General features: G+C 40.2%; 1 protein-coding gene across 1 annotated transcript in view; it reads left to right on the forward strand.

The window, feature by feature from the left end:
• RAF1 (Raf-1 proto-oncogene, serine/threonine kinase) overlaps positions 1 to 21,183 on the forward strand; it is a 60,851-nt gene that overhangs the window by 11,590 nt on the left and 28,078 nt on the right. Inside the window, exons 4-10 of the mRNA XM_019536978.1 lie at positions 533 to 635; positions 2,623 to 2,780; positions 4,946 to 5,044; positions 9,157 to 9,310; positions 15,111 to 15,138; positions 15,223 to 15,350; positions 17,507 to 17,624. Of these exons, the coding sequence (XP_019392523.1) occupies positions 533 to 635; positions 2,623 to 2,780; positions 4,946 to 5,044; positions 9,157 to 9,310; positions 15,111 to 15,138; positions 15,223 to 15,350; positions 17,507 to 17,624 (788 nt within the window). The remainder of the gene's footprint in view (positions 1 to 532; positions 636 to 2,622; positions 2,781 to 4,945; positions 5,045 to 9,156; positions 9,311 to 15,110; positions 15,139 to 15,222; positions 15,351 to 17,506; positions 17,625 to 21,183) is intronic.

The following is a 21,183-nucleotide window of genomic DNA, read 5'->3' on the forward strand; positions in this document are numbered from 1 at the left end:
TAGCCTTGGGGACTGGGGCGATTGCCCATCATCTTCCCGTGCCTCCCTGCTCCCACCCTTCTTACCTGAGTTTCCTGCTCTGGTGCAGAGAGGCATGAACAGCCCCATGGTCCCAGGTCAGAAACCTCTGTTAGGCAGGGTCTTCTGGGTGGGCCTTGCTGTTGCAGGATCCTGCCGTGGCTTCCCATGGGTCTTACTGTCCCTGACCCCTGTCATCTTTGACAGGTAGCCAGGGGCAGATAAGTATTAATTTTCTAAATTTTTATGGGTCCCACAGGCTGCATAGAATGGCTTGGCCTGTGGGCTGTATTTTGCCCACCCTTAGTTTAGAAACTATAATCCAAACCACTTAAGTTGATCTGATATTGTTGCAAAATTGGTAGTCTGAACTCTGTAACAATAACTGAAATACGACTTACTCTAAAAGTTTAGTTGTATTTTGTTTTCCTGTTACGGGGGCATGTGCACTATTTATGTTCTTGAACATACCGGTTTTTTCTCAGTTTTCCTAAGTATGTGTTTTCCTTTTTAGTAAAAAAGCACGTTTGGATTGGAGTACAGATGCTGCCAGTTTGATTGGAGAGGAACTGCAAGTAGATTTCCTTGATCATGTTCCACTCACAACACACAACTTTGTGAGTTTATTTTTCTTTCTTATTTTTTATGTTTATGCTTTCAGTTGAAGCAGATATTCCATCATAAGTATAATCGGCTTTCTAAGCACAAGGAGAAGCTTTAGATCATGATGCTACAGTGCATCTGTCCCAGTAAAATACAGTAATTAAGGCAGTAATTGTTAACAGGCTTTAGCCTCTAGAAGTCAATGTAGCTTACCAAGAACTTGTGGCAATGCCCTACTTAATTTAGTTGCAATAATAAAAAGGGTAGGCACTGTCAGATCTTTAAGCAGTGTTCTTTACATACTTGTTGACAATATTCTTTAATACTAAAAGAGAATAAAGTTTCATCCTAGTTTCCACATTGAGAAACTGAATAGATTCCTCTTAATATTGTGTAAAACTATTTATGCATCTTGTGGATTTAGAGGAAAGATTTAATTTCTTTGGTCCATAATGACCAGCTAGGCACTAGTCATTACTAGAAAAATATGCAAATCTCTACAAAGTTTCTGTCCAAGCACTGATGACTGTCCATCTTCTGTGGATAGATACATACAGATGGACCCAAATAATGAACTGACTTCTTAGAATGCAGTCTTATCAAGGGATAGTTCAGATACAGAATAGGACTTTCCATTTTGATAAATTACTGATTAAGTTACCCAGTAGGTTTACTGCCTTAGCAGATTCTCTAATGTAGGCTTATTCAGATTGTAATTTTTTTAGAGTGCTCAGCATGTTCATATTTCTCAAATTTATGACATACCTTTACCAGGTTGTGTATAAGATTATGTGCACAATTTAACAGAATTGTGTCCTTGGGAGATTAATCTAGTTTCCCTCTCAAAGCATGTTATAGGTTCTCTTTGCTCAGACAAGAGATGGGCTGGAGTTCATCTTTTTAGCAGCTCCAGCTTGGAGCACCTGGAGGCAGTAGCAGCTCTGGCTCCTGCTGTGTGTCTCTGACTTTTTTGCTTGGGGCCTGAGCCATTTGGTGAAGGCATCTCTGGCTTCAGTAGGGAGCATGGGGCAGGAGTCCAGGTGGCCAAGGAGATAGTCCCATAGTGGTGGCAGCAACTGGAGCTGTATCAATCCTTGCTCACTTTCTTGCTGCTGGTTGCCATGATCACCAGGGTCCAAGGGTCCTAGAGTCTGTGGCAGGCTACTCCTTCCTGGCCATGCAGCCTCCTGCCCCCCTTTCCCTCCAACATTTGGTTGCCTGCCAAGTGGGCTGGATAGAATGCCTCTGCAGGCTGGGTGCCGCCTGCAGGCTATATTTGACACCCCTGACAAAATGCATGGGGAACTTCAGTTTCTTGTTTGTCCAGGTGACTTTTTCAATGGGAATGTTATAGCAGAATGGGTTTCATTGTTTCATCCTTTTAGTAGGGCTAAAGAATGTTTAGTGGACTGTTAAAGTTAGGAATTATGTAAAAGCCGTAAGCCACATTTTTTTTCTTGTTGGTGTTGACAACAGATGGTCTTGTTTATGACTACGCAGAATAAAATGCAAAATTGTTTTTCTTGAGCCAATGGGAATCTAGATTTGGAGTTTGCCTTTTGTAGCATGTTGTGAAGTCTTCTATTCCCTGCTTTCATTTTCCCTAACTGAAGTCTTGTAAAACATAGGGCAAGTTGTTTAAAAATCAAAGCTTGTTTAAAGAAACTTGCTTTAAATATTACTAAATGACAGAATGACACTTTCTTAGGAACAAATTGGTGGTATGAATCTGATCAAGGTTCATTTAAATTTCAGGGCTGTGCAGCTAGGTAAAGATACCCTTAAATATTTGTAAAGGTTTGACAATAATGACATGAAAAACATATAAGCTTTGTTATTTGTAGTGTTAAGATCAATATGTAGCTTAGATCAGAATTACAACTCTGGTGTTTTACTGAAGATTTTGTCATTGTTTGTCAAACCCCAAAAGTGTTCATCTGAGTCCTCAACAGAACTAGCATGTAAATACCGATTAAAAATAACTGTTAACTTTTTTCCTAGGCTCGGAAAACCTTTCTAAAACTTGCTTTCTGTGACATCTGCCAGAAGTTCTTGCTAAATGGGTTCCGGTGTCAGACGTGTGGCTACAAATTCCATGAGCATTGCAGCACGAAAGTTCCAACCATGTGTGTGGACTGGAGCAATATCAGGCAACTCCTGTAAGGACTTTTAATACTAGTAATGATTCTGTGCGACTGCAGAGACTTGGCTCGTCTCCATATCTTTGCAGCTTGTTTGATTGCCTGAGCAGTGAAATAATATAGTCTGTGAAAACATTTGTCTTGCCCTGGTAATATTAGCCTGCAGTGTCTGTCCCAGGTCATTTTGTATTATCGTCAAAATAGACTTCTGAAGAGTATTAGATTTTCATTGTAGACTGATATCCTGGGCTACATAAATTAAGACATTTATTTATTTCAATGCTATATCCTACCCTTCCCAACAAAGGCTCTGGGCAGCTTACAGGAACAGAACTAGAACGATTTAACAGGGCAGATAGCATGAATAAAATGCAATAACAAAATAAAGCTGAGATCTGACTAAATGATTTATTGGCTTAGCTTTGTTTGCTCAATATCAAGTCAAACAGAAAGGTCTTGCACTACTTCTGAAAGATGTCTGGGCTTGAGCTCTGGCAGGCCTTAAGAGATCTGGAGTTTGAGGCTGTGGAACAATTTGCCTGTGTTTTTTATGAAGCAGACTTGGCATACTGATGGTACTTGTAGGAGGTTGTTTCCAGCTGACCTTGGGGATATTGCAGTGGGGCCTAAGATGGGTTCACCTCCTAGATATAAAGTCATGTTGAGGTTCACTGAACGTGGAAGGGTGCAGAAGTTTCTTCTATAAATAAACTATTTAAATAAAAGAAACACTCGGATTAGAGGTGCACTGATACATATGTCCAATTTTTGGATTGGCACTAATATAAAGAAAACTTTCTGTATTGGAAATTGGCCCAGTGTAGCCGATTAATTTGTCCAATAAATGCCCATGCATGTGCACTGCATGTAGGCAGTGAGAAGTAGAGCTGGCAGCGTGGAGTGCTGCGTGCAGCTGGTAGGTCTGGTGTGGAAGGGGAGGTGGGAGGGAGAAGGGGCATGGGAAGGGCCTTGGCCCCTGTGGCGAGGGAGGATGTGGGGTAGGGGCTGCCCAGCTGGGGCCAGGGCAGGATGGAGGCATGGCTCATTGGGGAGTGCAGGAATTGGGGCGACTCCTGCTATAGTGTGTGACTGGTCCGGTGCTTATCTGGCAGCTCCTGCCACTTGTCTGGGAGGGCTTGGGAGGTGGGGGGCATGTGTCCCTGGATCTGCCCAGGGCAGGGGGGACTGGAGCTGGGCTCTTCCCTGGCCAGTCAGAACCAGGGGCACATGCCCCCCCCCCCCATGCCCTCCTGGATGAGCGGTGGGAGCTTCCATCCTGCATCTGCCCTGGCTCTAGTTTGCAGCTGCAGCCCACCCTGCACCGAGCAGATCCAGAGGGCACGTTCTTCCCTATCTTCCCCCAATAACCCACTTGCAGCTCTGTTCTATGCTGCTCCGTGCCCCGACTGGTTAGAGCCTATCCCAGCCCCAGCCCCATTCCCTGTCTGTGCAGAGGCCGTGATCTGCTGCCCCCCCGCCCAATGAAAAGCTGCGTATCAGAAATTGGATTGGTATTAGCTGATATGCTTCCTTAAAAATTGGCTATTGGTATTGGCTCCAAAAATCTGTATTGGTGCACTCAAAACTCGGATTCAAAATACCATTGGTAATATGGGGCTTTGGAAAATTTTATTCAGGGTCAATAGTAGAAAAGCGTCATCAGTGTAGCTAAGTCTAGTTACTCATGGAAATCCTTATGCAGATGTTCTGCAACCTAATTTAATTTAAATTAAATTTAAGGGTGGCATCTGTGGAAATTATATCTACATGATTAAATTTAAATTTTTTGATGTATATAGTCCTAAGATTATGGAATAAATTATAAGATTTATTGCCAAGTTGGTTTAATAGAATTCCCCCATTAACTTTGTACTAACAGTGTTGAATATTTTGCTAGGAAAATTTAATGTCTAATGTGTTTTTAAAAAAATTGTATCTAAAGTTTAATTTAGAAGTAGTACTTGATATCTTTTTACGGCTAATGATTTTAGAATTTTTAGTCAGGGAGTACATGCTTGAAAGAAACCCAAACTTTTTTTCAAGACAGAGTAATAATAAACAAGCTTAAAGTTCAAACAGAAAACAAATGATTTAAATAAGAATGGGTAGACTGTATGATATAATGCAAAAAAAACCCCTTCCAGTTGAAACTTCCAAAAGCATTCTTTTTGTTTATATTTCAGGTTGTTCCCAAATTCAAACGTCAGTGACAGTGGTGTCCCTACATTACCTTCGTTGACAATGCGGCGGATGCGGGAGTCTGTTTCCCGATTACCTGTTAGGTAAGCAGGTATTTCCTATGACTTGTTTTGAGAAATAATACAGATTTAAGGGAAAAAAACTGGAATGATTAAGTAATAAATGATGGTTAAGAGTATGCGGTAAATACAACCATAGTGTTTAAAGCAGAAATATTAATACCTGTTTTGTACAAGTGTAAGTAGCTAATCAAGTGCAAAGTCTCCACCTTTTTTGATTTTTCTTAACTTTAAGAGAAATTTTGGGTTGGTATTTGAAACTGAACTCATAATCTTGTGGTTTTTCATTTGCATTTTTCTGGTGACTTCTGTGTTTTCCTGTTTGAGAAGAAAGGGGAAGGGAAATTAATCAAAAGTAACATGGATTTGAAATTTCTTCAGATATTGTCCTATTTGACTTGCAGTCCGTTATGTAGTAAACATGAGGATGTATGATATTTGTTATTACAGGACTCTTGTGTTTTTAAAATAGCACTAGTCCTTTGTCACTATTATTTGCTCTTACTGTGAAGCCTATTCAGAGGGATTCAAGGTGGGAATAAAGGAAGCAAAGTATAAAATGATTATTAAAAAAAATTGTTGCTGCTTGAAATAATAAATTATGAAGCCTACAATGAATATAATGGATGAATGGAGGCATAGATTCTTAACCAGCTAGTCTTTCCTATCATGTAGAGGCTGATAAGGGCTAGACTAGGCCAGGCCAGGGCAAAGTGTATATTTCTCAGCTAACTCTTGGCAAGTCTCTGTCTTTTCAAGAGTGGTATGGGGTACAAAGAAGCTGCTTTGCATGTGATCTGGAGAGCTGTAGCAGCAATTACCATATTTTCATGTGTAAATTTCACTTCTCAGATGCCTCACACCATTTTAAAAGTAGTGTTTCTGGGAAATTAGAAAGCCTCAGATTACCTGCCCAACATTTTGTCATGCTTACTAATAAAATAAGTATAATTGAATGCAGTTGTTTTTCATTGAAACCACCAAACTCGGCGGCAGCTGTTACTGCAAAATATAAATAACACTTCAGCATTAAGAGTTGTACTGTATTTTTCCTCTATCTCTAATTCACAGTTGACCTGGATATGCATTTTCAGGTTTACATTAGTTTTTTTTTTTTTTTTTTTCCTCTGGCTGAGTCTTGAACGTTGAGTTTGGTGATCATAGTGATGAAGATTTGCATTCATTTTTCATACAGCTTTTGCTGCTGGATCCACAGTGGCTGAAAGTTCACTTCATATTGCTGCACCATTTATATTCGTGCATACCTTCCTGCATCCATTGCTCTCACATTTGGTGGACAATGATTTTTTAAAACTGTGATTCATGCTATGCCAAATTACTATAGGAATTTGGGCAAGCTTCCTGAAATCAAGATCAGCTCTGAAATTTTTCTTTGCCATTTGGATTTGAGGAAAGGTAGATTGCAGCCAGCACAAAACAGCTTTGTGGATTTAAATAAATCTTCCTGGCTACTTATGCCAATAGGTTTTTTTGGTTCAATTTATCATTAATTCATTGTTAAACCAACGTCTTTTATTAATAAACATAGAAGCCTTTTTGCAATTTCATGTCCATTTTTGAATATGATATGATGTCTTTTGAGCTTAACCTTTTCTCTGCCAGTGGAACAGCTGCTCATGCAAGATTGTATGATTATACATGGGTAATGACTTGTGCCTCATAAATTTATTGCACAGCTTGGGCCACCTTCAGCGTCATTAATTTGCATTTCTCTGGCCCTCATTTGTTGGTACTTCTCTCTTGGCTTATGTCCACCAATACCCACCTTTCCAGGTTAGCCTCAGTAGGGATCATTTAACAGTACCTCATTTAGAGATCATGCTTTCTGTGTGGTAGTTTCTTCAAATAATCTCTTATCTTCTGCCTTTCTGAGAGTGCAGATTCTTGTCCTGCAGTACAACTTCTGTGTGGTAAAGCAGGGTTGACTAGTCTGTGGCATGGGCAGCTGCTGTATGTGGCAAACAAGCTCTGGGCACTCAATAAAGAGAGGCACCTCTGTGTGTGGGGGGGAGGGGAGGGGAGAGGGCTTGAGCCTTCAAATACCTGGTAGTGGGGGCAGGATACTGCTGTGAAGAGATCTAGGTTAACACTTCCATAGCTGTGCAGCCTTCACTGAATTCAGGGTTTGGATCCTTGCTTATCCCATAAAACTGGTAGTTGCAGGGCCAGGGAAAGGTCACTGGCTCTTGGCAGTGACACCACTCTCATCTGTGTCTTAGGGTGCAACCTCTTGTTAGATGTGCCTTTTGGAGGCAGAATGGTATTTGGAGTTTTAATCTGTGGCACACCTTCCAAAAAGGTTAGCCACCACTGTGGCAAGGCAAGGCCCACAATCTTCAGCTTAAATTCATCTGGAAAACTTTGATGCGTGTTTTTCATTGGAGTGACTTGTGTTATGCTGTCATGTGGTCAAATAGGACTGACTTTCTTCCCTCCCTCTACCATTTCAGGCTTTCCCTGAAGGTGACTCTTTATATCCCTTACTCCCCAGCAAAGGCAGATAAACTTCCTCTTGTCCATACTGCTACTGAATTACTTTTGAGAGAGAAACCATTATACATGTCATAATGTGTTAACATTTTTTGATCTTCTTCCCCACTCCTGTACTTTCGTCATCTGTAAAGTGAGTTAAAAGCATATATTTTATCTAACATAAAAGTTACCTTTTTGCAAGCAGTCTAGCTCAGCATTTCTCAACTCATGGGTTAAGACCCAAAAGTGGGTTGCAAGAATATACGAAAGGGTTGTGAACAGACTTAAAAAATGGATCAACAAACTATAAAAATAGATTCTTCTTTAAAAGAGAAAAATGTGGGAATCAATGGGTTTCCCCATGCAGTTGGTAGGGTTCCGGTTTGCTTGGGGCTAGGGGAGCAGGAGGACAGTGGTCAAGCAAGCGGGTGTCATGTTCATGTGCACACAAGCACATGGTAGCCAGGCAGTGTGGTGAGCAGCTCCCCACAGGTAAGTCTGTATGAGGCAGAAGAGCCCAGGCTACACTGTCTGCCTCCTCGTCTCCTCTCTAGGGTAGAGCTGTGGCCTGAGGGCAGTGATGATGGCGGCCAGGCCATGGTGGTGGGGTAGAGCTGCAGCTTGGTGCTCAAGTGGCTGGTGGTGGGAGAAAGTGAGGGCAGCATGGCCTCCCCTCTGCCCTCCCCCCCGGTTTATTACTTCTTGTGCTGCTGGTGCCATGGATGGTGCAGATTTTCCAGTAGCAGTGGCAGCATTGTGTCTTTCCACCCTGCTCTGCCCTTCTGTGCCAAATCCCACATACTGGGCCATGGAGGCAGCTCCTTGCCTGTACCAGTCTAACCAGGCTGCAGCCCCTTGCCTACTGTGGGTGAACAAATCTGTCCCACAAACCCTTGCCCCTCACACTAGGAGGGTGAGGCCTGGGGGGCAGGGGTGAGGTAGGAGTGAGGGGCACAGGCATGGCTAGGGGACTGTTTTCTACTTAAACTATTTACTGGCTTAGGAGTGGCCATTGCTGCTTACAAATAGGTCCTGGTACAAAAAAGGTTGAGAACTAATTGACTTCAGTATGGCTAGTCATGTGATTTAAGACTAATAGGATTTTGTGTCATTACCCATGATTGGTAATTCTTTGTCAGGTATAATTTACTGTTGAGCCATATATTAAAATAATTGTATTCCTGTTTAATATTTCATAGAACTGTATTGAGTTCTGTTCAGATGGACTTGGGTTTCACCGTTGCCTTGAGAGCTATTGAATTGTTGCATCAACTTGTTCCTCCTTTCACAAATTTGAATTTTCACAGTAAATAATGGAGGTGTTTTTAAACCCCACAAACTGATTTAACTTGCTCAGTTGAGTGGATCTTGCTTAAAAGTCTGACAAATAGCATAGATCGCTGATGGATGTGCTAGGTAGGTATGCCAGCTGTCAAAATGTTGCTTAAAACCCTTTAATTTAGTTCCTAAACTATGCTGGGCAAGATCCAGCTGGCTAAATAGTTTTAGTTATCAAATAGTATTAACCCTTCCTCTAATAGAGAATTCTGTGCAATTTAGTATATCTTTACTGAAAACTAAATTCACAACTAATATTAGTGGAAATCATGAACTATGACTTAACTGTCTTCTCTACTCTATAGTTCTCAACACAGATATTCTACACCTCATGCCTTCACATTCAACGCATCAAATCCTTCGTCTGAGGGCTCCCTTTCTCAAAGGCAGAGATCTACGTCCACCCCAAATGTTCACATGGTCAGCACTACTGTGCCGGTAGACAGCAGGATAATTGAGGTAATACTCTGAATAAGAAACAGTATGTACTTGGCTAAAATAACTAGATATATAACTAGTAGTAATTTTTCGCCCCCCCAATATCTTTTATTTAGTTGATAAATGATGAAATGTATGGGTGACTAGTGTCTGCTTTGAGGCATGAGCATCTTGTCTTTAATACTCACAGCCTCTATCTATAGCCTGGAGAATTACACAATTACGTGCCTGTGCAATTTTGTCCATAAAATGTATGACCTGCATAATTGCATAATTTTGCATAATGTAATCCAGGTGGGCTTTGCGCCTCTACCTCTGCTGGGCACCTGGCCCCCTGGCTGTGCGAGCCCCATGTGGAGGCACTGAGAGCAGTGGTGCATGACTAGACAGCTGGTGAATGGGAAGGGAGGAGCTCCTGCCTGTAGGAGGTGGGAGTTAGTGTGGGGTTTGTGGGTGGGTATAGGCCCCCCTGCCACACATCCATGCCGTCCCTGTCCATGGTGCACAGCCCAGGCTGTCGGCGGCAGCAGCAGCAGGAGGCAGTGGGCCCTCAAGGGAGCTCATGGCTGTGGCAGGGAGAGTGGCTCCAGCTGGGTCCTGGGGGCTGCACATGGCAGCATGGAGCCTGCCCAGCCCAGCCTGCTGCATGTACTTTTGAACCAAACTGGGCTGGCTTTATGCCAGCACATGGGGCTTGCAGCACTTCATGAGGGATCCACATGCTTCCAGGCAATAGACTGGCATTGGAGAGAGAGGGTGACTTCCGTGAGTCAGGCCTTACATGTGCTGGAAGCTCCATGTGGACGTATGGAGCCTGCCCGGTCTGGCGCATGACTTCTGCCTGGAGTGCTGTGAGCCCCACATGCTGGCACAGCCAGCCTGGTCTGGTCTAAAGCTGCATGCTGGTGGGCCAGGCTGGCTTCATGCCGCCACATGCACCTGCAGCTCAGCGAGAGCTGCATGCTGCTGTGGGGATTCTGCCTACCACAGCCATAAGTACCCAAGGGCTGGCTGCTGCTGCCATGCCATTACAGATACTAAGGTTATAAGATGAAATGTAAAATAAATAAATAAAATTTTGCACAATTTTGAATTTTTGTGCACATTATTCCCTGGGGTATATCTGTCTTCATTAGTACTTTGCCCCTTTCTTCACAAAGAATTGGTAGAGCGTAGGAGATTGCTCAGGAGTTTGACTGATCTCTTGTTGAAGGAGAGCAAGACCCATTTTGTTTACACAACAACTTGTTATTGGTGTTTCATTTGGAATATGTTATTGGCAATTTTAAGAACCGTAAATCCATATCCAAATGTATAAATTATTCTAGAGGAGTGCTTACCTAGATGTCATTTGCAAAGTCAGTGTTAAATCAAGGACTTGTGTTATGCAGCATGCTAGATATGTGTTAAGGTAGCAAGGATCCTGGACTTATGGGGCAAGACTTGTCACTGGTGAGGGGTTCTTTCTGGTACCTCCTTTCAAAATATTTTTTTCCGTAGACTGGCACTGGAGAGAGAGGGTGACTTTCATGATTCAGGCTTTATATGTAGAAGCTCCAGTTCAGTTTTATTAATGTAAAAGTGAAGTGAAGTGAGGTATGGTGCAAAGGAAGGCTTTTAGGAGGAGGAACCTGATCTTCAGGACTTACACCAGGGCATAATCTTTACTCTGGGAAAAGGCAGAAACTTTTAAGGATTTTGTATCCCTAGCTGCAGACCTTTCTGGCTGCATAGAAAAGGGTAGGTTGGTTTGGCTTGACTTGGTTAGGTGGAAGGCTGTCTGCTCTACAGTTGGAAAAAGGAGCTTGTGCAGCAGAACTGCTAAACTCTGTTTTGGGGGAAGATGCTTCCAGCTTGGCCTTGTAAAGCAAAGTACCATTTGGTTTCTAACTTCTGTACCAAGCCACTTGGCTGACAATAATGATAGAGCACTTTTTTTTTTCAAATGGGAGAATGACTTTTACATCTATCTGTATAACCAAATGATTGTGTAGCACGTAAGGCCTTACAGGATACAGTGCCCTCTATCACCATTGTGTGAACAAAAAAAGTACCCCTTAAGTAACCAATTAACTTTTTACAAAAAGAATTGCTGGATGATGTTTAACACCTTTTTGGTATTAAATGGAGAAAAACAGCTTGATAAAGAAGCATATGCATTAAGTATTCTTACTGTACGCTAAAATTACCCTTAGTAGAGAAGGAAATGTAACCTGCACATAGTTAGCATATCAAGCTACTTTTTCTTTCAGGTTTTTCTTTTCTTATTTTTCCCAACAGCTGAAATTTTAACTACTATCTTTATTCTTTTCTCTTATTTCATATTGCTTTGGAATAGAATAATACCCTGAATGATTCTCCCAGTTCCTGGTGCAGGCGATTTTGTTTGAGGGGAAGAGTAGGTATTTTTCCTGATGAATTGCTTTCTTGGCATTAACAGGATTGTTTAAACAGTAAATTGTTGCAACTCCTAAGTGAATCTATTAATCTAATGTCGATTTAATAAAAATAATGGTATGGCATGTTTGTTTTCTTAGCTGTTCTAAATTCTGAATACAGTTGTTGAAGGTCATAGCTAGTTTATATAGTCTGTCTTGTGGATTATTTTGATAATTCTGTAAAACAGCATGATATTTTGTTCATGGTGTAAACCTGATCAGTAAGTTCATTAGAGATGCATTTGGTCCCCTTGCATTTAAAATCTGTTTTAAATGTTTTTGGAACATTGCATGGCCTTTTTGTGGTTTGTTTTGGTGAATTATAGCATGGCTACTCATAGCATAGCCATACAGAAAGCCAAATTAAATGGTATGTAGTGCTTATTTCTGCTTCAGGTAAAGGTAGTGGCAGGGTATAGCATTGGGTTGTGTGTTAAAAATAAAATTGAGGTACATTGTTTTTGCTCCCAAGACTTGCATGCAGAACAATATAATTTTTTTTTCCTTCAAACACAGCAAAACTTTTGAACTGAAATAAATCATTTATTTTATGAGGAATCCAGGAGGAACATAAATGCATAAGTGTGAAACTATACATTCTTTTAAAATAGATTTTTAAAATATCATGTGTTACAACTTGTTTGCCTGAAGATTGCACTCTTTGACAGCTGTGTCAAAGTCAATTACTGTTTTATTGTGTATTCTTGTAAAACATTTCTAAATGCTTCTAAAGGATTTGTAAGTATTCCTCTCCCCCCCTCCTTGAACAGTATAATGTAATTTGCACAAATGCTTCAGAATCAGATTTATGTGCATTTTTAACTATCTAGGAATAAAGAAGCACAGCAGGGATATGTTTTGATTCAAAGCACAGATGGTAGGTCAAAATGTAGCTTGCTAGTCATACCTTTTTAAATAAATCTTTACACATGGTAGGTGATGTAGTCAGTTTTACAAGATATTAATCCAATTAGAATGGCTGATTCAAGAACCATCGCATGGTGTTTCTCTAGACTATTTTGTCCTGCTATGATTTAAATTATTCTCTGCTGTTAGTTGGCTGGAAGTTTTTAATTTATTCCTATTAACTCTTTTAGTATTTGATATTTTTTAAATGCATGTTCTTTTGTGCTGTACTTACCTTTTTGGGAACAAAGTTTTAACATTTGGAACACGTTTCAAAATTCTCCTATCGAGCTGAGCTGACCATGTGCATGACTGGAGAATTAAGCTTTGTAAAGTATCTGTGACAAGAGGAGAAGTAGGTTATACTGCGCTAGAGCTGATATGGTAGAACATTTTCACATATTTGAAGGGGGTAGTATTTTAGTCAGTATAAATCTTATGAGAACTGTTGCTTTTGTATTAGAGTATAGATCTCAACATTTTGTAGGTTCAAATGTGACAGGTGGGTACACTTTGGAAATTCCTGCTTATTTGGAAAGTCTTCTGTAAGTTCTAAAGGCACTTCCTTTTCTACATAGAAGAAATTTCTCTCAATTCAGTGCAGTCTGCCAAAATAATAAATGGTTTTCTAAATACATCCACAGTAGGCAAAACACTGAGATGGGAGTTGTGTGCAAATCTGAAATGCCACAGTGCATGTCTGAGTTTATCAAAAGCACCTATCAAAAGGTGCTGCTTTTGATAAGAAGATGTATTGTATAGTTATAGTTTATCTTTCGCAAGTCATTTCTGTAAAATTGACTGGCAACCTTAGGATGGGAGTCTCCTTGGAGAAGGGGTGAACTACATGTTTTTAACAAATAACAATAGGATATATCTGTACTATTCTTTTGGAATTTTTGAGCATCTTTGTGAACCAAATAACTTAAAGATAAATTATGATAAATCCAAAATAATGTATTGGGGAAGTTGTTTGATAAAAATATCCATGGAATATGAGGGGAACCAAACTTGAAATTGTCAAAACCTATAGATATTTGGGTGCCTTCTTCACAGCTTCTCCGTCATGGAAACATCATATTCAGTCAGTTAAAACTAAGGCAGCCCAATCGGCTGTGGCTATAAAGAAATTTTATGCAACCACAGCAGTACGATCAGTCCAAGCTCCTATATCAGCATACTAAACCAAAGTTACCTCTCAGATCGTATATGGTGCTGAAGTATAGGTTTATGCCAGTAGTAATGATGTAGACATACCGCAGAAAAAGTTTCTTAGGGTTCTTCTGGGTCTTCCTCTGTCAACTTCTGTATCTTTTTTGAGATTAGAGATGGGAATGGATTTTATTTTAACTAAAGTTATTATTTGAATGGTTGAATTTTGCTTTAAAATCCTGCCCCTTTTACCACCTTGCCTGCTTAAATTATGCTACATCGAAAATATTAATAATCCCCCTCCCCTCCAATCACCCTGGTTAGCTTTTCTTTTCTGTACTTTTGCATTTTCTGGGATGGGATACTATCTCAAAAATAATGAAAGATCTTTCTCCCCCATCAGAAAGGTTTCGTATCCTGAGGATATGAAATGTATTGCCAGGCAGAATGATTTTGCGGTGGCTAGGGCTGCTTGCATTTCCCCTTTCTATATACTCTTTGGAAATTAGATTGTGGTGGGGGAGAAATATATTTACAGTTGGATCTCAGTAATAAATGGTGATCCTCTTTGACTAGGCTCAGGACTGAACAGATGCCCACAGCTGTTCTGGCTGGACATAGATTTTCCATTTCAAGGGCTAAAAGATGTTGCCCAGTCTGTCTAGGACTTGTGGAAGATACTATCCACTATGTATTAGAATGTTCTTTATATAATGACATAAGGAAAACCTATTTATTGCCGTACTTGCAGAACTTGATACATTTCTCAAATAGAGAGGAATTAATTTGGCTTCTTCAGCAAACACATCCAAGTGTAGTAGTAAACAGTCTCACAAGTTTTGCTTACAAGGCTGAGGCAATTAGAGTTAAATATTCTTTATTACTGATATGAGTGGTGCATTTTAACATTAGACTTGATTTTATTGTCTCAATTGTGGATGTCTGTACAACAGTATTATAGATTATGTCCTGATTTTCTACTATATTTATATTAATAATGTTTTTATGTTGGTGGGATTTGTTTTTAGTATAACATTTGTAGTTTGGTTACTTCATTCAAACTTATTTATATTATGGTTGTATGTGTGCTATGTTGTCTTCAGGAGCATGGCATTTAGCCATGACCCTTAATAATAATAAATAATTACATTAATTACATTATTAGTGTTCTTTTGGAAGATACTGACCATTCATCTGCTGGGCCTGAATTTGCACCAGCTCCGTTCCCTGCTAGTGTTCTGCATGCTCCAATTTACTTTTCTTTCCCCATGCTCTGAAGTGTTGACTTTTGTTTTTGTTTTTGTTTTAATTTTCTCCACTTATAGGATGCAGTTCGGAATCACAGCGAATCAGGTAAGCTTTCAGAATATAAAAGAATTACAATCTTAATAACTTTTTTCCCTTGTTTATAATTTTCCTGTTTTCCTTTATGTTAAGCATCACCCTCAGCTCTGACAGGGAGCCCCAACAATACGAGTCCAACTGGGTGGTCTCAGCCCAAAACTCCAGTCCCAGTCCAAAGAGAGAGAGCAGCTGGATCCAATACACAAGAAAAAAACAAAATTGTAAGTATTGCAATGTATGTTTTCAAATTAAATGGAATGGGAGCAAAAAGAAAATGAATCTCTTCGACAAATTTCTCCTTTTTGAAGGATAGAAAAGCTGCTTATTGGGAATTTGTTCACTTCTGTACTCATTAAATAATTTGCACTAATTTAATTTAAGAGCTACTGTTAACTACCTGTATATCAGAACAGCATACCAGCAGGCTGTGTGTGTAACATGAATTTCAGATTCTGTGTTAAAGCCTTTGTGAAAATTTAAGGATATATTTTTTTTTTAAGTTTTTCTGTGTGGCTTTTTTTAAGTTACTGTTTTGTTTTAAAGATTGTTCTTGTTTATCTTCATTTGAAACTTGCTATTATGGCTTTTTATCGAAAGCTAATCTTGATGTCTGTTTCACTACAGTAGCAAAATTTTAAATTTTTCATGCAAGTTAAATTTTAAAAAATCCAAGTATCCTTTCTAAATCATGGTCTAGCTGTTTAGGTTACAAATGGTGGCATTGTTGTGCTGTCTGCATTTTCTTTTCTAAAATAAATCAATGTGACGCTAAGTAATTGCAGGAATGACGTCAACTTGATGTTGCATTTTCTTCTGTATAATCTGATGTTACCTACAGTTACTGCAATAGTAAGAGATCAGAGAGAATACTTTTTCAGGACTCTCATGGTCAGTTTCACTGCTCTTGTTGTGATTAGTAGCATAACTCTGGGAGCAAGTGGGGCACTAGCCCCTGGGGGCTGATTTGAGGGAACCCCAGAATCATTCCCCAGAGACTTCACTACAGGAGGTGTAAACCTGTGGCCAATGGCTTTTCTTGGGGTTGGGGTAGAGGTAGAGGCATTTAACATAAAAAGCCAACTTCAATTATTCTGAATCAGGAGGAAAAATCATTCTGTGGATAAGATTTCAGGCTGGGACCTAGAAGATAGCAAACCATAAAACCATTTTCTTTTCTCTCTGTCTTTTTGTCCTGTTCCCAGTCTTTATCTCTCCGCCTCCCTCGCCCTTCCACACTGTCTATGTTGTAATCTCAGAGGTGCTAAAAGTAAATTCAGTAAAGGTGGTGAAAATCAGAAGGTTGCTTCAGTCATGGTCTTGTCTAAATGCATTCATGTTGTGTTTGTTCCCTAAACTTTCTAGTAAATGCTTTTCTAGTTATGATGTCTGTGTTCTTGGAGATTTAGGTCATTTTGCCCTAACAATTGCTGGAGACATCTTAAATGCTCTTAATATCTTTTTAAAGGCATCTGTTACAAATCCAAATGCTTAATTGCACATTTCATAAGAGAAAACTAAAAATTAAGGCAACAATTAGATATGTATTTTAACTGGCTTCAGCAGAAAATTAATAGAAGTATGGGATTTTCAAAAGCTTGCAAAGTGATCTGGGAACACAGGTGTTTAAAGTCAAGACTTTTATTAAGGCAATCAGGACTTGTAGTAGAGATATCTTATTAGACCAACAAGATTTTTGCAAAAAAAATTCTTTAGTTATAACCTGGATACAAGACTTCTTTATTATGCATTTTTAAATGGGAATTAAACTATTCTGAAAATTATACCCTTACACCCTAAGGTCTTGATAGTTACCATAAATAGGAGTAAATAGCTTTTGAAATATCCAGATATACTAAGTGTTCAAGAGATGTTTCTAATAAGTAACTGCTCTTTATAATTTAAAACATGTTGATAGGGTTCTTAAAACATTAAAAATGTCTTCAAATGCTTCTTTTAAAAATATAATAGATATGCACTTGAAAATTTAAGGTCAGGGTTCTTGCATTTCCCTTTCAATAGTAGATAATACCATAAGCTGCTAAAAAAAAAAAAAAAAAAGAAAAAAAAGAAAATCCATGAAAATGTTTTGGGAGTTATTGTAGGCAACTATTGTAGGAGAAAAATAGAATCTTGAAATGGAGTCTTAACAAGGAATGTATTTTAGAATAAATTGTCTATATTAATAAGTATCATATATATTAATGAGTATCTATACAAGTATCTCAAATTTTTGCATTCACCTTTTAAATTTAACAGAAATTGGATTCATATGAGGCGCAACTTGTGAGAAAAGCATTTAACATGGCTAGTAGCCTAGAACTTGAGAGCTGTCATTTATATGACATACCTGTGCCTTAAATATTTATTTGCATTTCAGAGGTCTCGTGAACAAAGAGATTCAAGTTATTATTGGGAAATAGAAGCAAGTGAAGTTATGCTTTCTACCAGAATAGGGTCGGGTTCTTTTGGGACTGTTTACAAAGGCAAATGGCATGGTAAGTACTGAACACGGTTCTATGTTCTTTTGAAAATGCTGACAGCTTAGTAAGTCATCTGGCCTGAAAACAAGTTATTAATCCAACACTCACTTAATAATTTTGACCTTTTAAATGAGTGCTACATGTTGATTGATTTATTTTTTTAATTATAGATGGACAAACTGTGGCACAAAAATTACTTTTCTTTGTCACACTAATGAGGGAGCAGATGATAAAAACTAAATTTCACAATTTGCAGTTCTCTGCTTCAGTAAAGCAATGAATGTTGTATTCTTCAGTCTAATATTGTTTTGGATGACACCAAGTTATGGGGAAGTGTGGTCATGCTTGAAGATAGGCTGCAGATACAGGCTGACCTAGACAGACTGGCAAGTTGGATGGACCAGAACCAGATGCAGTTCAATGTTTAGAAATGGAAAGCGCTCCACCTGGGGATGAATAATCCCCTGCACACCTACAGGCTTGGCAACACCAACCTGACGAGCACTACAAATTGTAGGGACTTGGGGGGTCATAATAGACCACAGTATGAACATGACCCATCAGTGCGATGCTGCACCCTGGCATGCATCAATCGATGCATCTCCAGCAAAACCAAAGAAGTGATTCTTCCACTCTACTCGGCATTGGTGAGACTGCAGCTGGAGTACTGTGTCCATTTCTGGGTGTTGCACTTCAACAAGGACATGGTAAAGCTTGAGAGAGTTCAGAGAAGGGCCACCCATCTGATCAGAGATTTGCACGGCAAGCCATATAAGGAAAAGCTGAGGGATCTGGGACTCTTCAGCCTGAAAAACAAAGGCTGAGAGGGGAATTACCACTACATCAGAGGCATACATCAAAGGCTCGATGAACAACAGTTCACCACGGCACCATTGGGGAAAACTAGGAGTAATGGTTACAAACTCCTAGAAGAGCGTTTCAGACTCAACAGTAGGAAAAACTACTTCACAACTAGGGTGTCCATACTGTAGAATAAGCTGCCTCCAGAGGCAGTGCAATTGCCTACCCTGGAAATCTTCAAGAGGAGACTGGATGGTCACCATGTTGGGGTCACCTGATCCCAGTTGTCTTTTCTGCTTGGTGCAGGGGGTTGGACCCAATTATCTTCCAAGGTCCCTTTCAGCCTTACAATCTATGAATTGTACAACAGCTTCACTTTCTGAAAAGGATGTCCAGTAATGGAATTTGTGCTGAGAAACTCAAATTCTGATGTTAAAACTAAATCTGGGACAATTTTTGTGTTCTGAGATTTAATTAGTATTGTCATCTTGCTCTGGTTGCTGCAATAGGAAGCAAACATAAATGCACTTTGCTATGGAATTTTTTATATGGATGTGGGGGGAGTAGTTGATATGAGCCAAAATTGTATACAACTTGTAGAAAATTGGTTGCAGTACTATAACTTTAAGCACCCTATTAAGTTTGGTTTGTCTCAGATTTAGGGCATATGCTTAAATATGAAGACCTAAAATCAGTAGCACTGTTTCCATAGCTTAAAAAAAAAATCATAGAATTATAAAAAAAAAAATTGGGGTTGGAATGTACCTGAGGAACTTTTCTAGTCCAAAGCCCTGCTCAAAGCAGGACTGTCCCCAACTAGATTATCCCAGGCAAGGTTTTGTCTAGCTGGGTCTTAAACCTCCCAAGGATGGAGTGTCCACAAGCTCTCTGAGTAACCTGTTCCAGTATTTTATTACCTTCCTAATGAAAGAGTTTTTTTTCCCAATATTTAATGTAAACTTCCCTTGATGCAACTTGAGAATGTTGCTCCTTTGTTCTGTCATCTGTCACCACTGAGGGGTACTTGGGAAGGCCCCAGGGGGTATACAGCAGCAGTGTGGAGAAGCAGGGGCACTTCCAGTTTTGCTTCTGGTTTTGCTGTTGTGTGCAGGGGATTTCCCTCTTTTTCCCCCCTCCCTGCTCTTCAACCGGCTGAGGGACTCCCTGCTTCTTGTTAGACTAAATGTTAGACTAAATAAGCGCAGTTCCTTCAGCCTCTTCTTTTAAGTCATGTGCCTCAGCCCCTTTACCATATTCATTGCCCTCTGCTGGACTTTTTCCAATTTATCCACATCCTGGACACACTACTTCAGATTTGGCCTCACCAGTGCCAAATAGAGGGGAATAACCACTTTCCTCAATCTGCTGGCAAGACTCTTAATGCAGCCCAGTATGCTGCTAGCTTTTTTGGCAACAGGGGCACACTTTTGGCTCGTATTCGTCTTACTGTTTGCTGTAACCCCCAGGTCCTTTTCAGTAGAGCTGCTGCTTTCTGCAGTTGGCCCCCAGCCTGTAGGGGTGCCTGGGATTGTTCCATCTTAAGTGCAACGCTTTTCACTTGTCCTTGTTGAACCTCATGAGATTTCTTTTGGTTCAGTACTCCAATATGTTGAGGTCTCTCTGAACCTAACCTGCTCTCCAGGATATCTACTACTCTCCCATGCTTGGTGTTATCTGTAAACTTGCTGAATGTGCGCTCCATCCCATCTTCCAGGTCATTGAAAATATTGAATAAAACCAGCCCCGGGACCAACTTCTGGGGCACCTCCACTTGATACTGGCTGCCAGTTAGACATCAAGCCATTGACTACTACCCTCTGAGCCCAGTGGTCTGTAGGTTTTCTATCCACCTTACAGTCTATTCATCCAACATGGACTTCCTTACTTGCTTGCAAGAATGTTGTGGGAAACCGTATCAAAAGCCTTGCCAAAGTCGGGATATATCACATCCACTATTCCTGCATCCACAGAGCCAGTCATCTCATTATAGAAGGCAATCATATTGGTCAGGCAAAACCAGCCCTTGGTGAATCCATACTGACTGTTCCTGATCACCTTTTCCTCCAAGTGCTTAGAAATGGATTTCTTTAGGATCTGCTCCTTGGGGGTTTTTCCAGGGACTGAGGTGAGGCTGACTGGTCTCTAGTTCCCTGGATCCTCTTCCTTCCCTTTCTTAAAGATGGGCACTATATTTGCCTTTTTCCAATCATCTGGGACTCTCCTGATCACCACAAGTTTTCAGAGATAAGCTGCAGTTGCATCAGCCAACTCCCTCAGCACCCTTGGGTGCATCCTGTCCGGCTCCATGAACTTGTACACATCCAGCTTTTCTATATAGTCCCTAACCTGTTCATTTGTCACTGCTGGGTGCTGACCTCCTCCCCAAACTCCTGCCAGGTGTAGTAGTGAGACACATGACCTTGCCTGTGAAAACTGAAGTGAAAAAGGCATTGAACACTTCAGCCTTTTCTGCATCCTCTGTTACTAGGTTGCCTCCCCCATTCAGTAAGAGACCCAGATCTTCCCCAATATTCCTCTTGTTGCTGATATACTTGTACAAACCTTTGTTATTACCCTTCACATCCTTTGCTAGCTGGAGCTCCAGCTGTGCTTTGCCCTTCTGATTTCATCCCAAGCAATATTCTTATATTCCTCCCTAGTCATTTGTCCAAGGTTCTACGTGTAAGCTTCCTTTTTGTGTTTTAGCTCATTGAAGAGTTTGCTGCTAAGCCAAGCTAGTCTTCTGCCATACTTGCTAGTCTTCCTGCACATT

This window comes from Crocodylus porosus, unplaced genomic scaffold (genome assembly GCF_001723895.1).
Source record: "Crocodylus porosus isolate Cpor-Errol unplaced genomic scaffold, CroPor_comp1, whole genome shotgun sequence".
Lineage (NCBI taxonomy): Eukaryota > Metazoa > Chordata > Crocodylia > Crocodylidae > Crocodylus > Crocodylus porosus.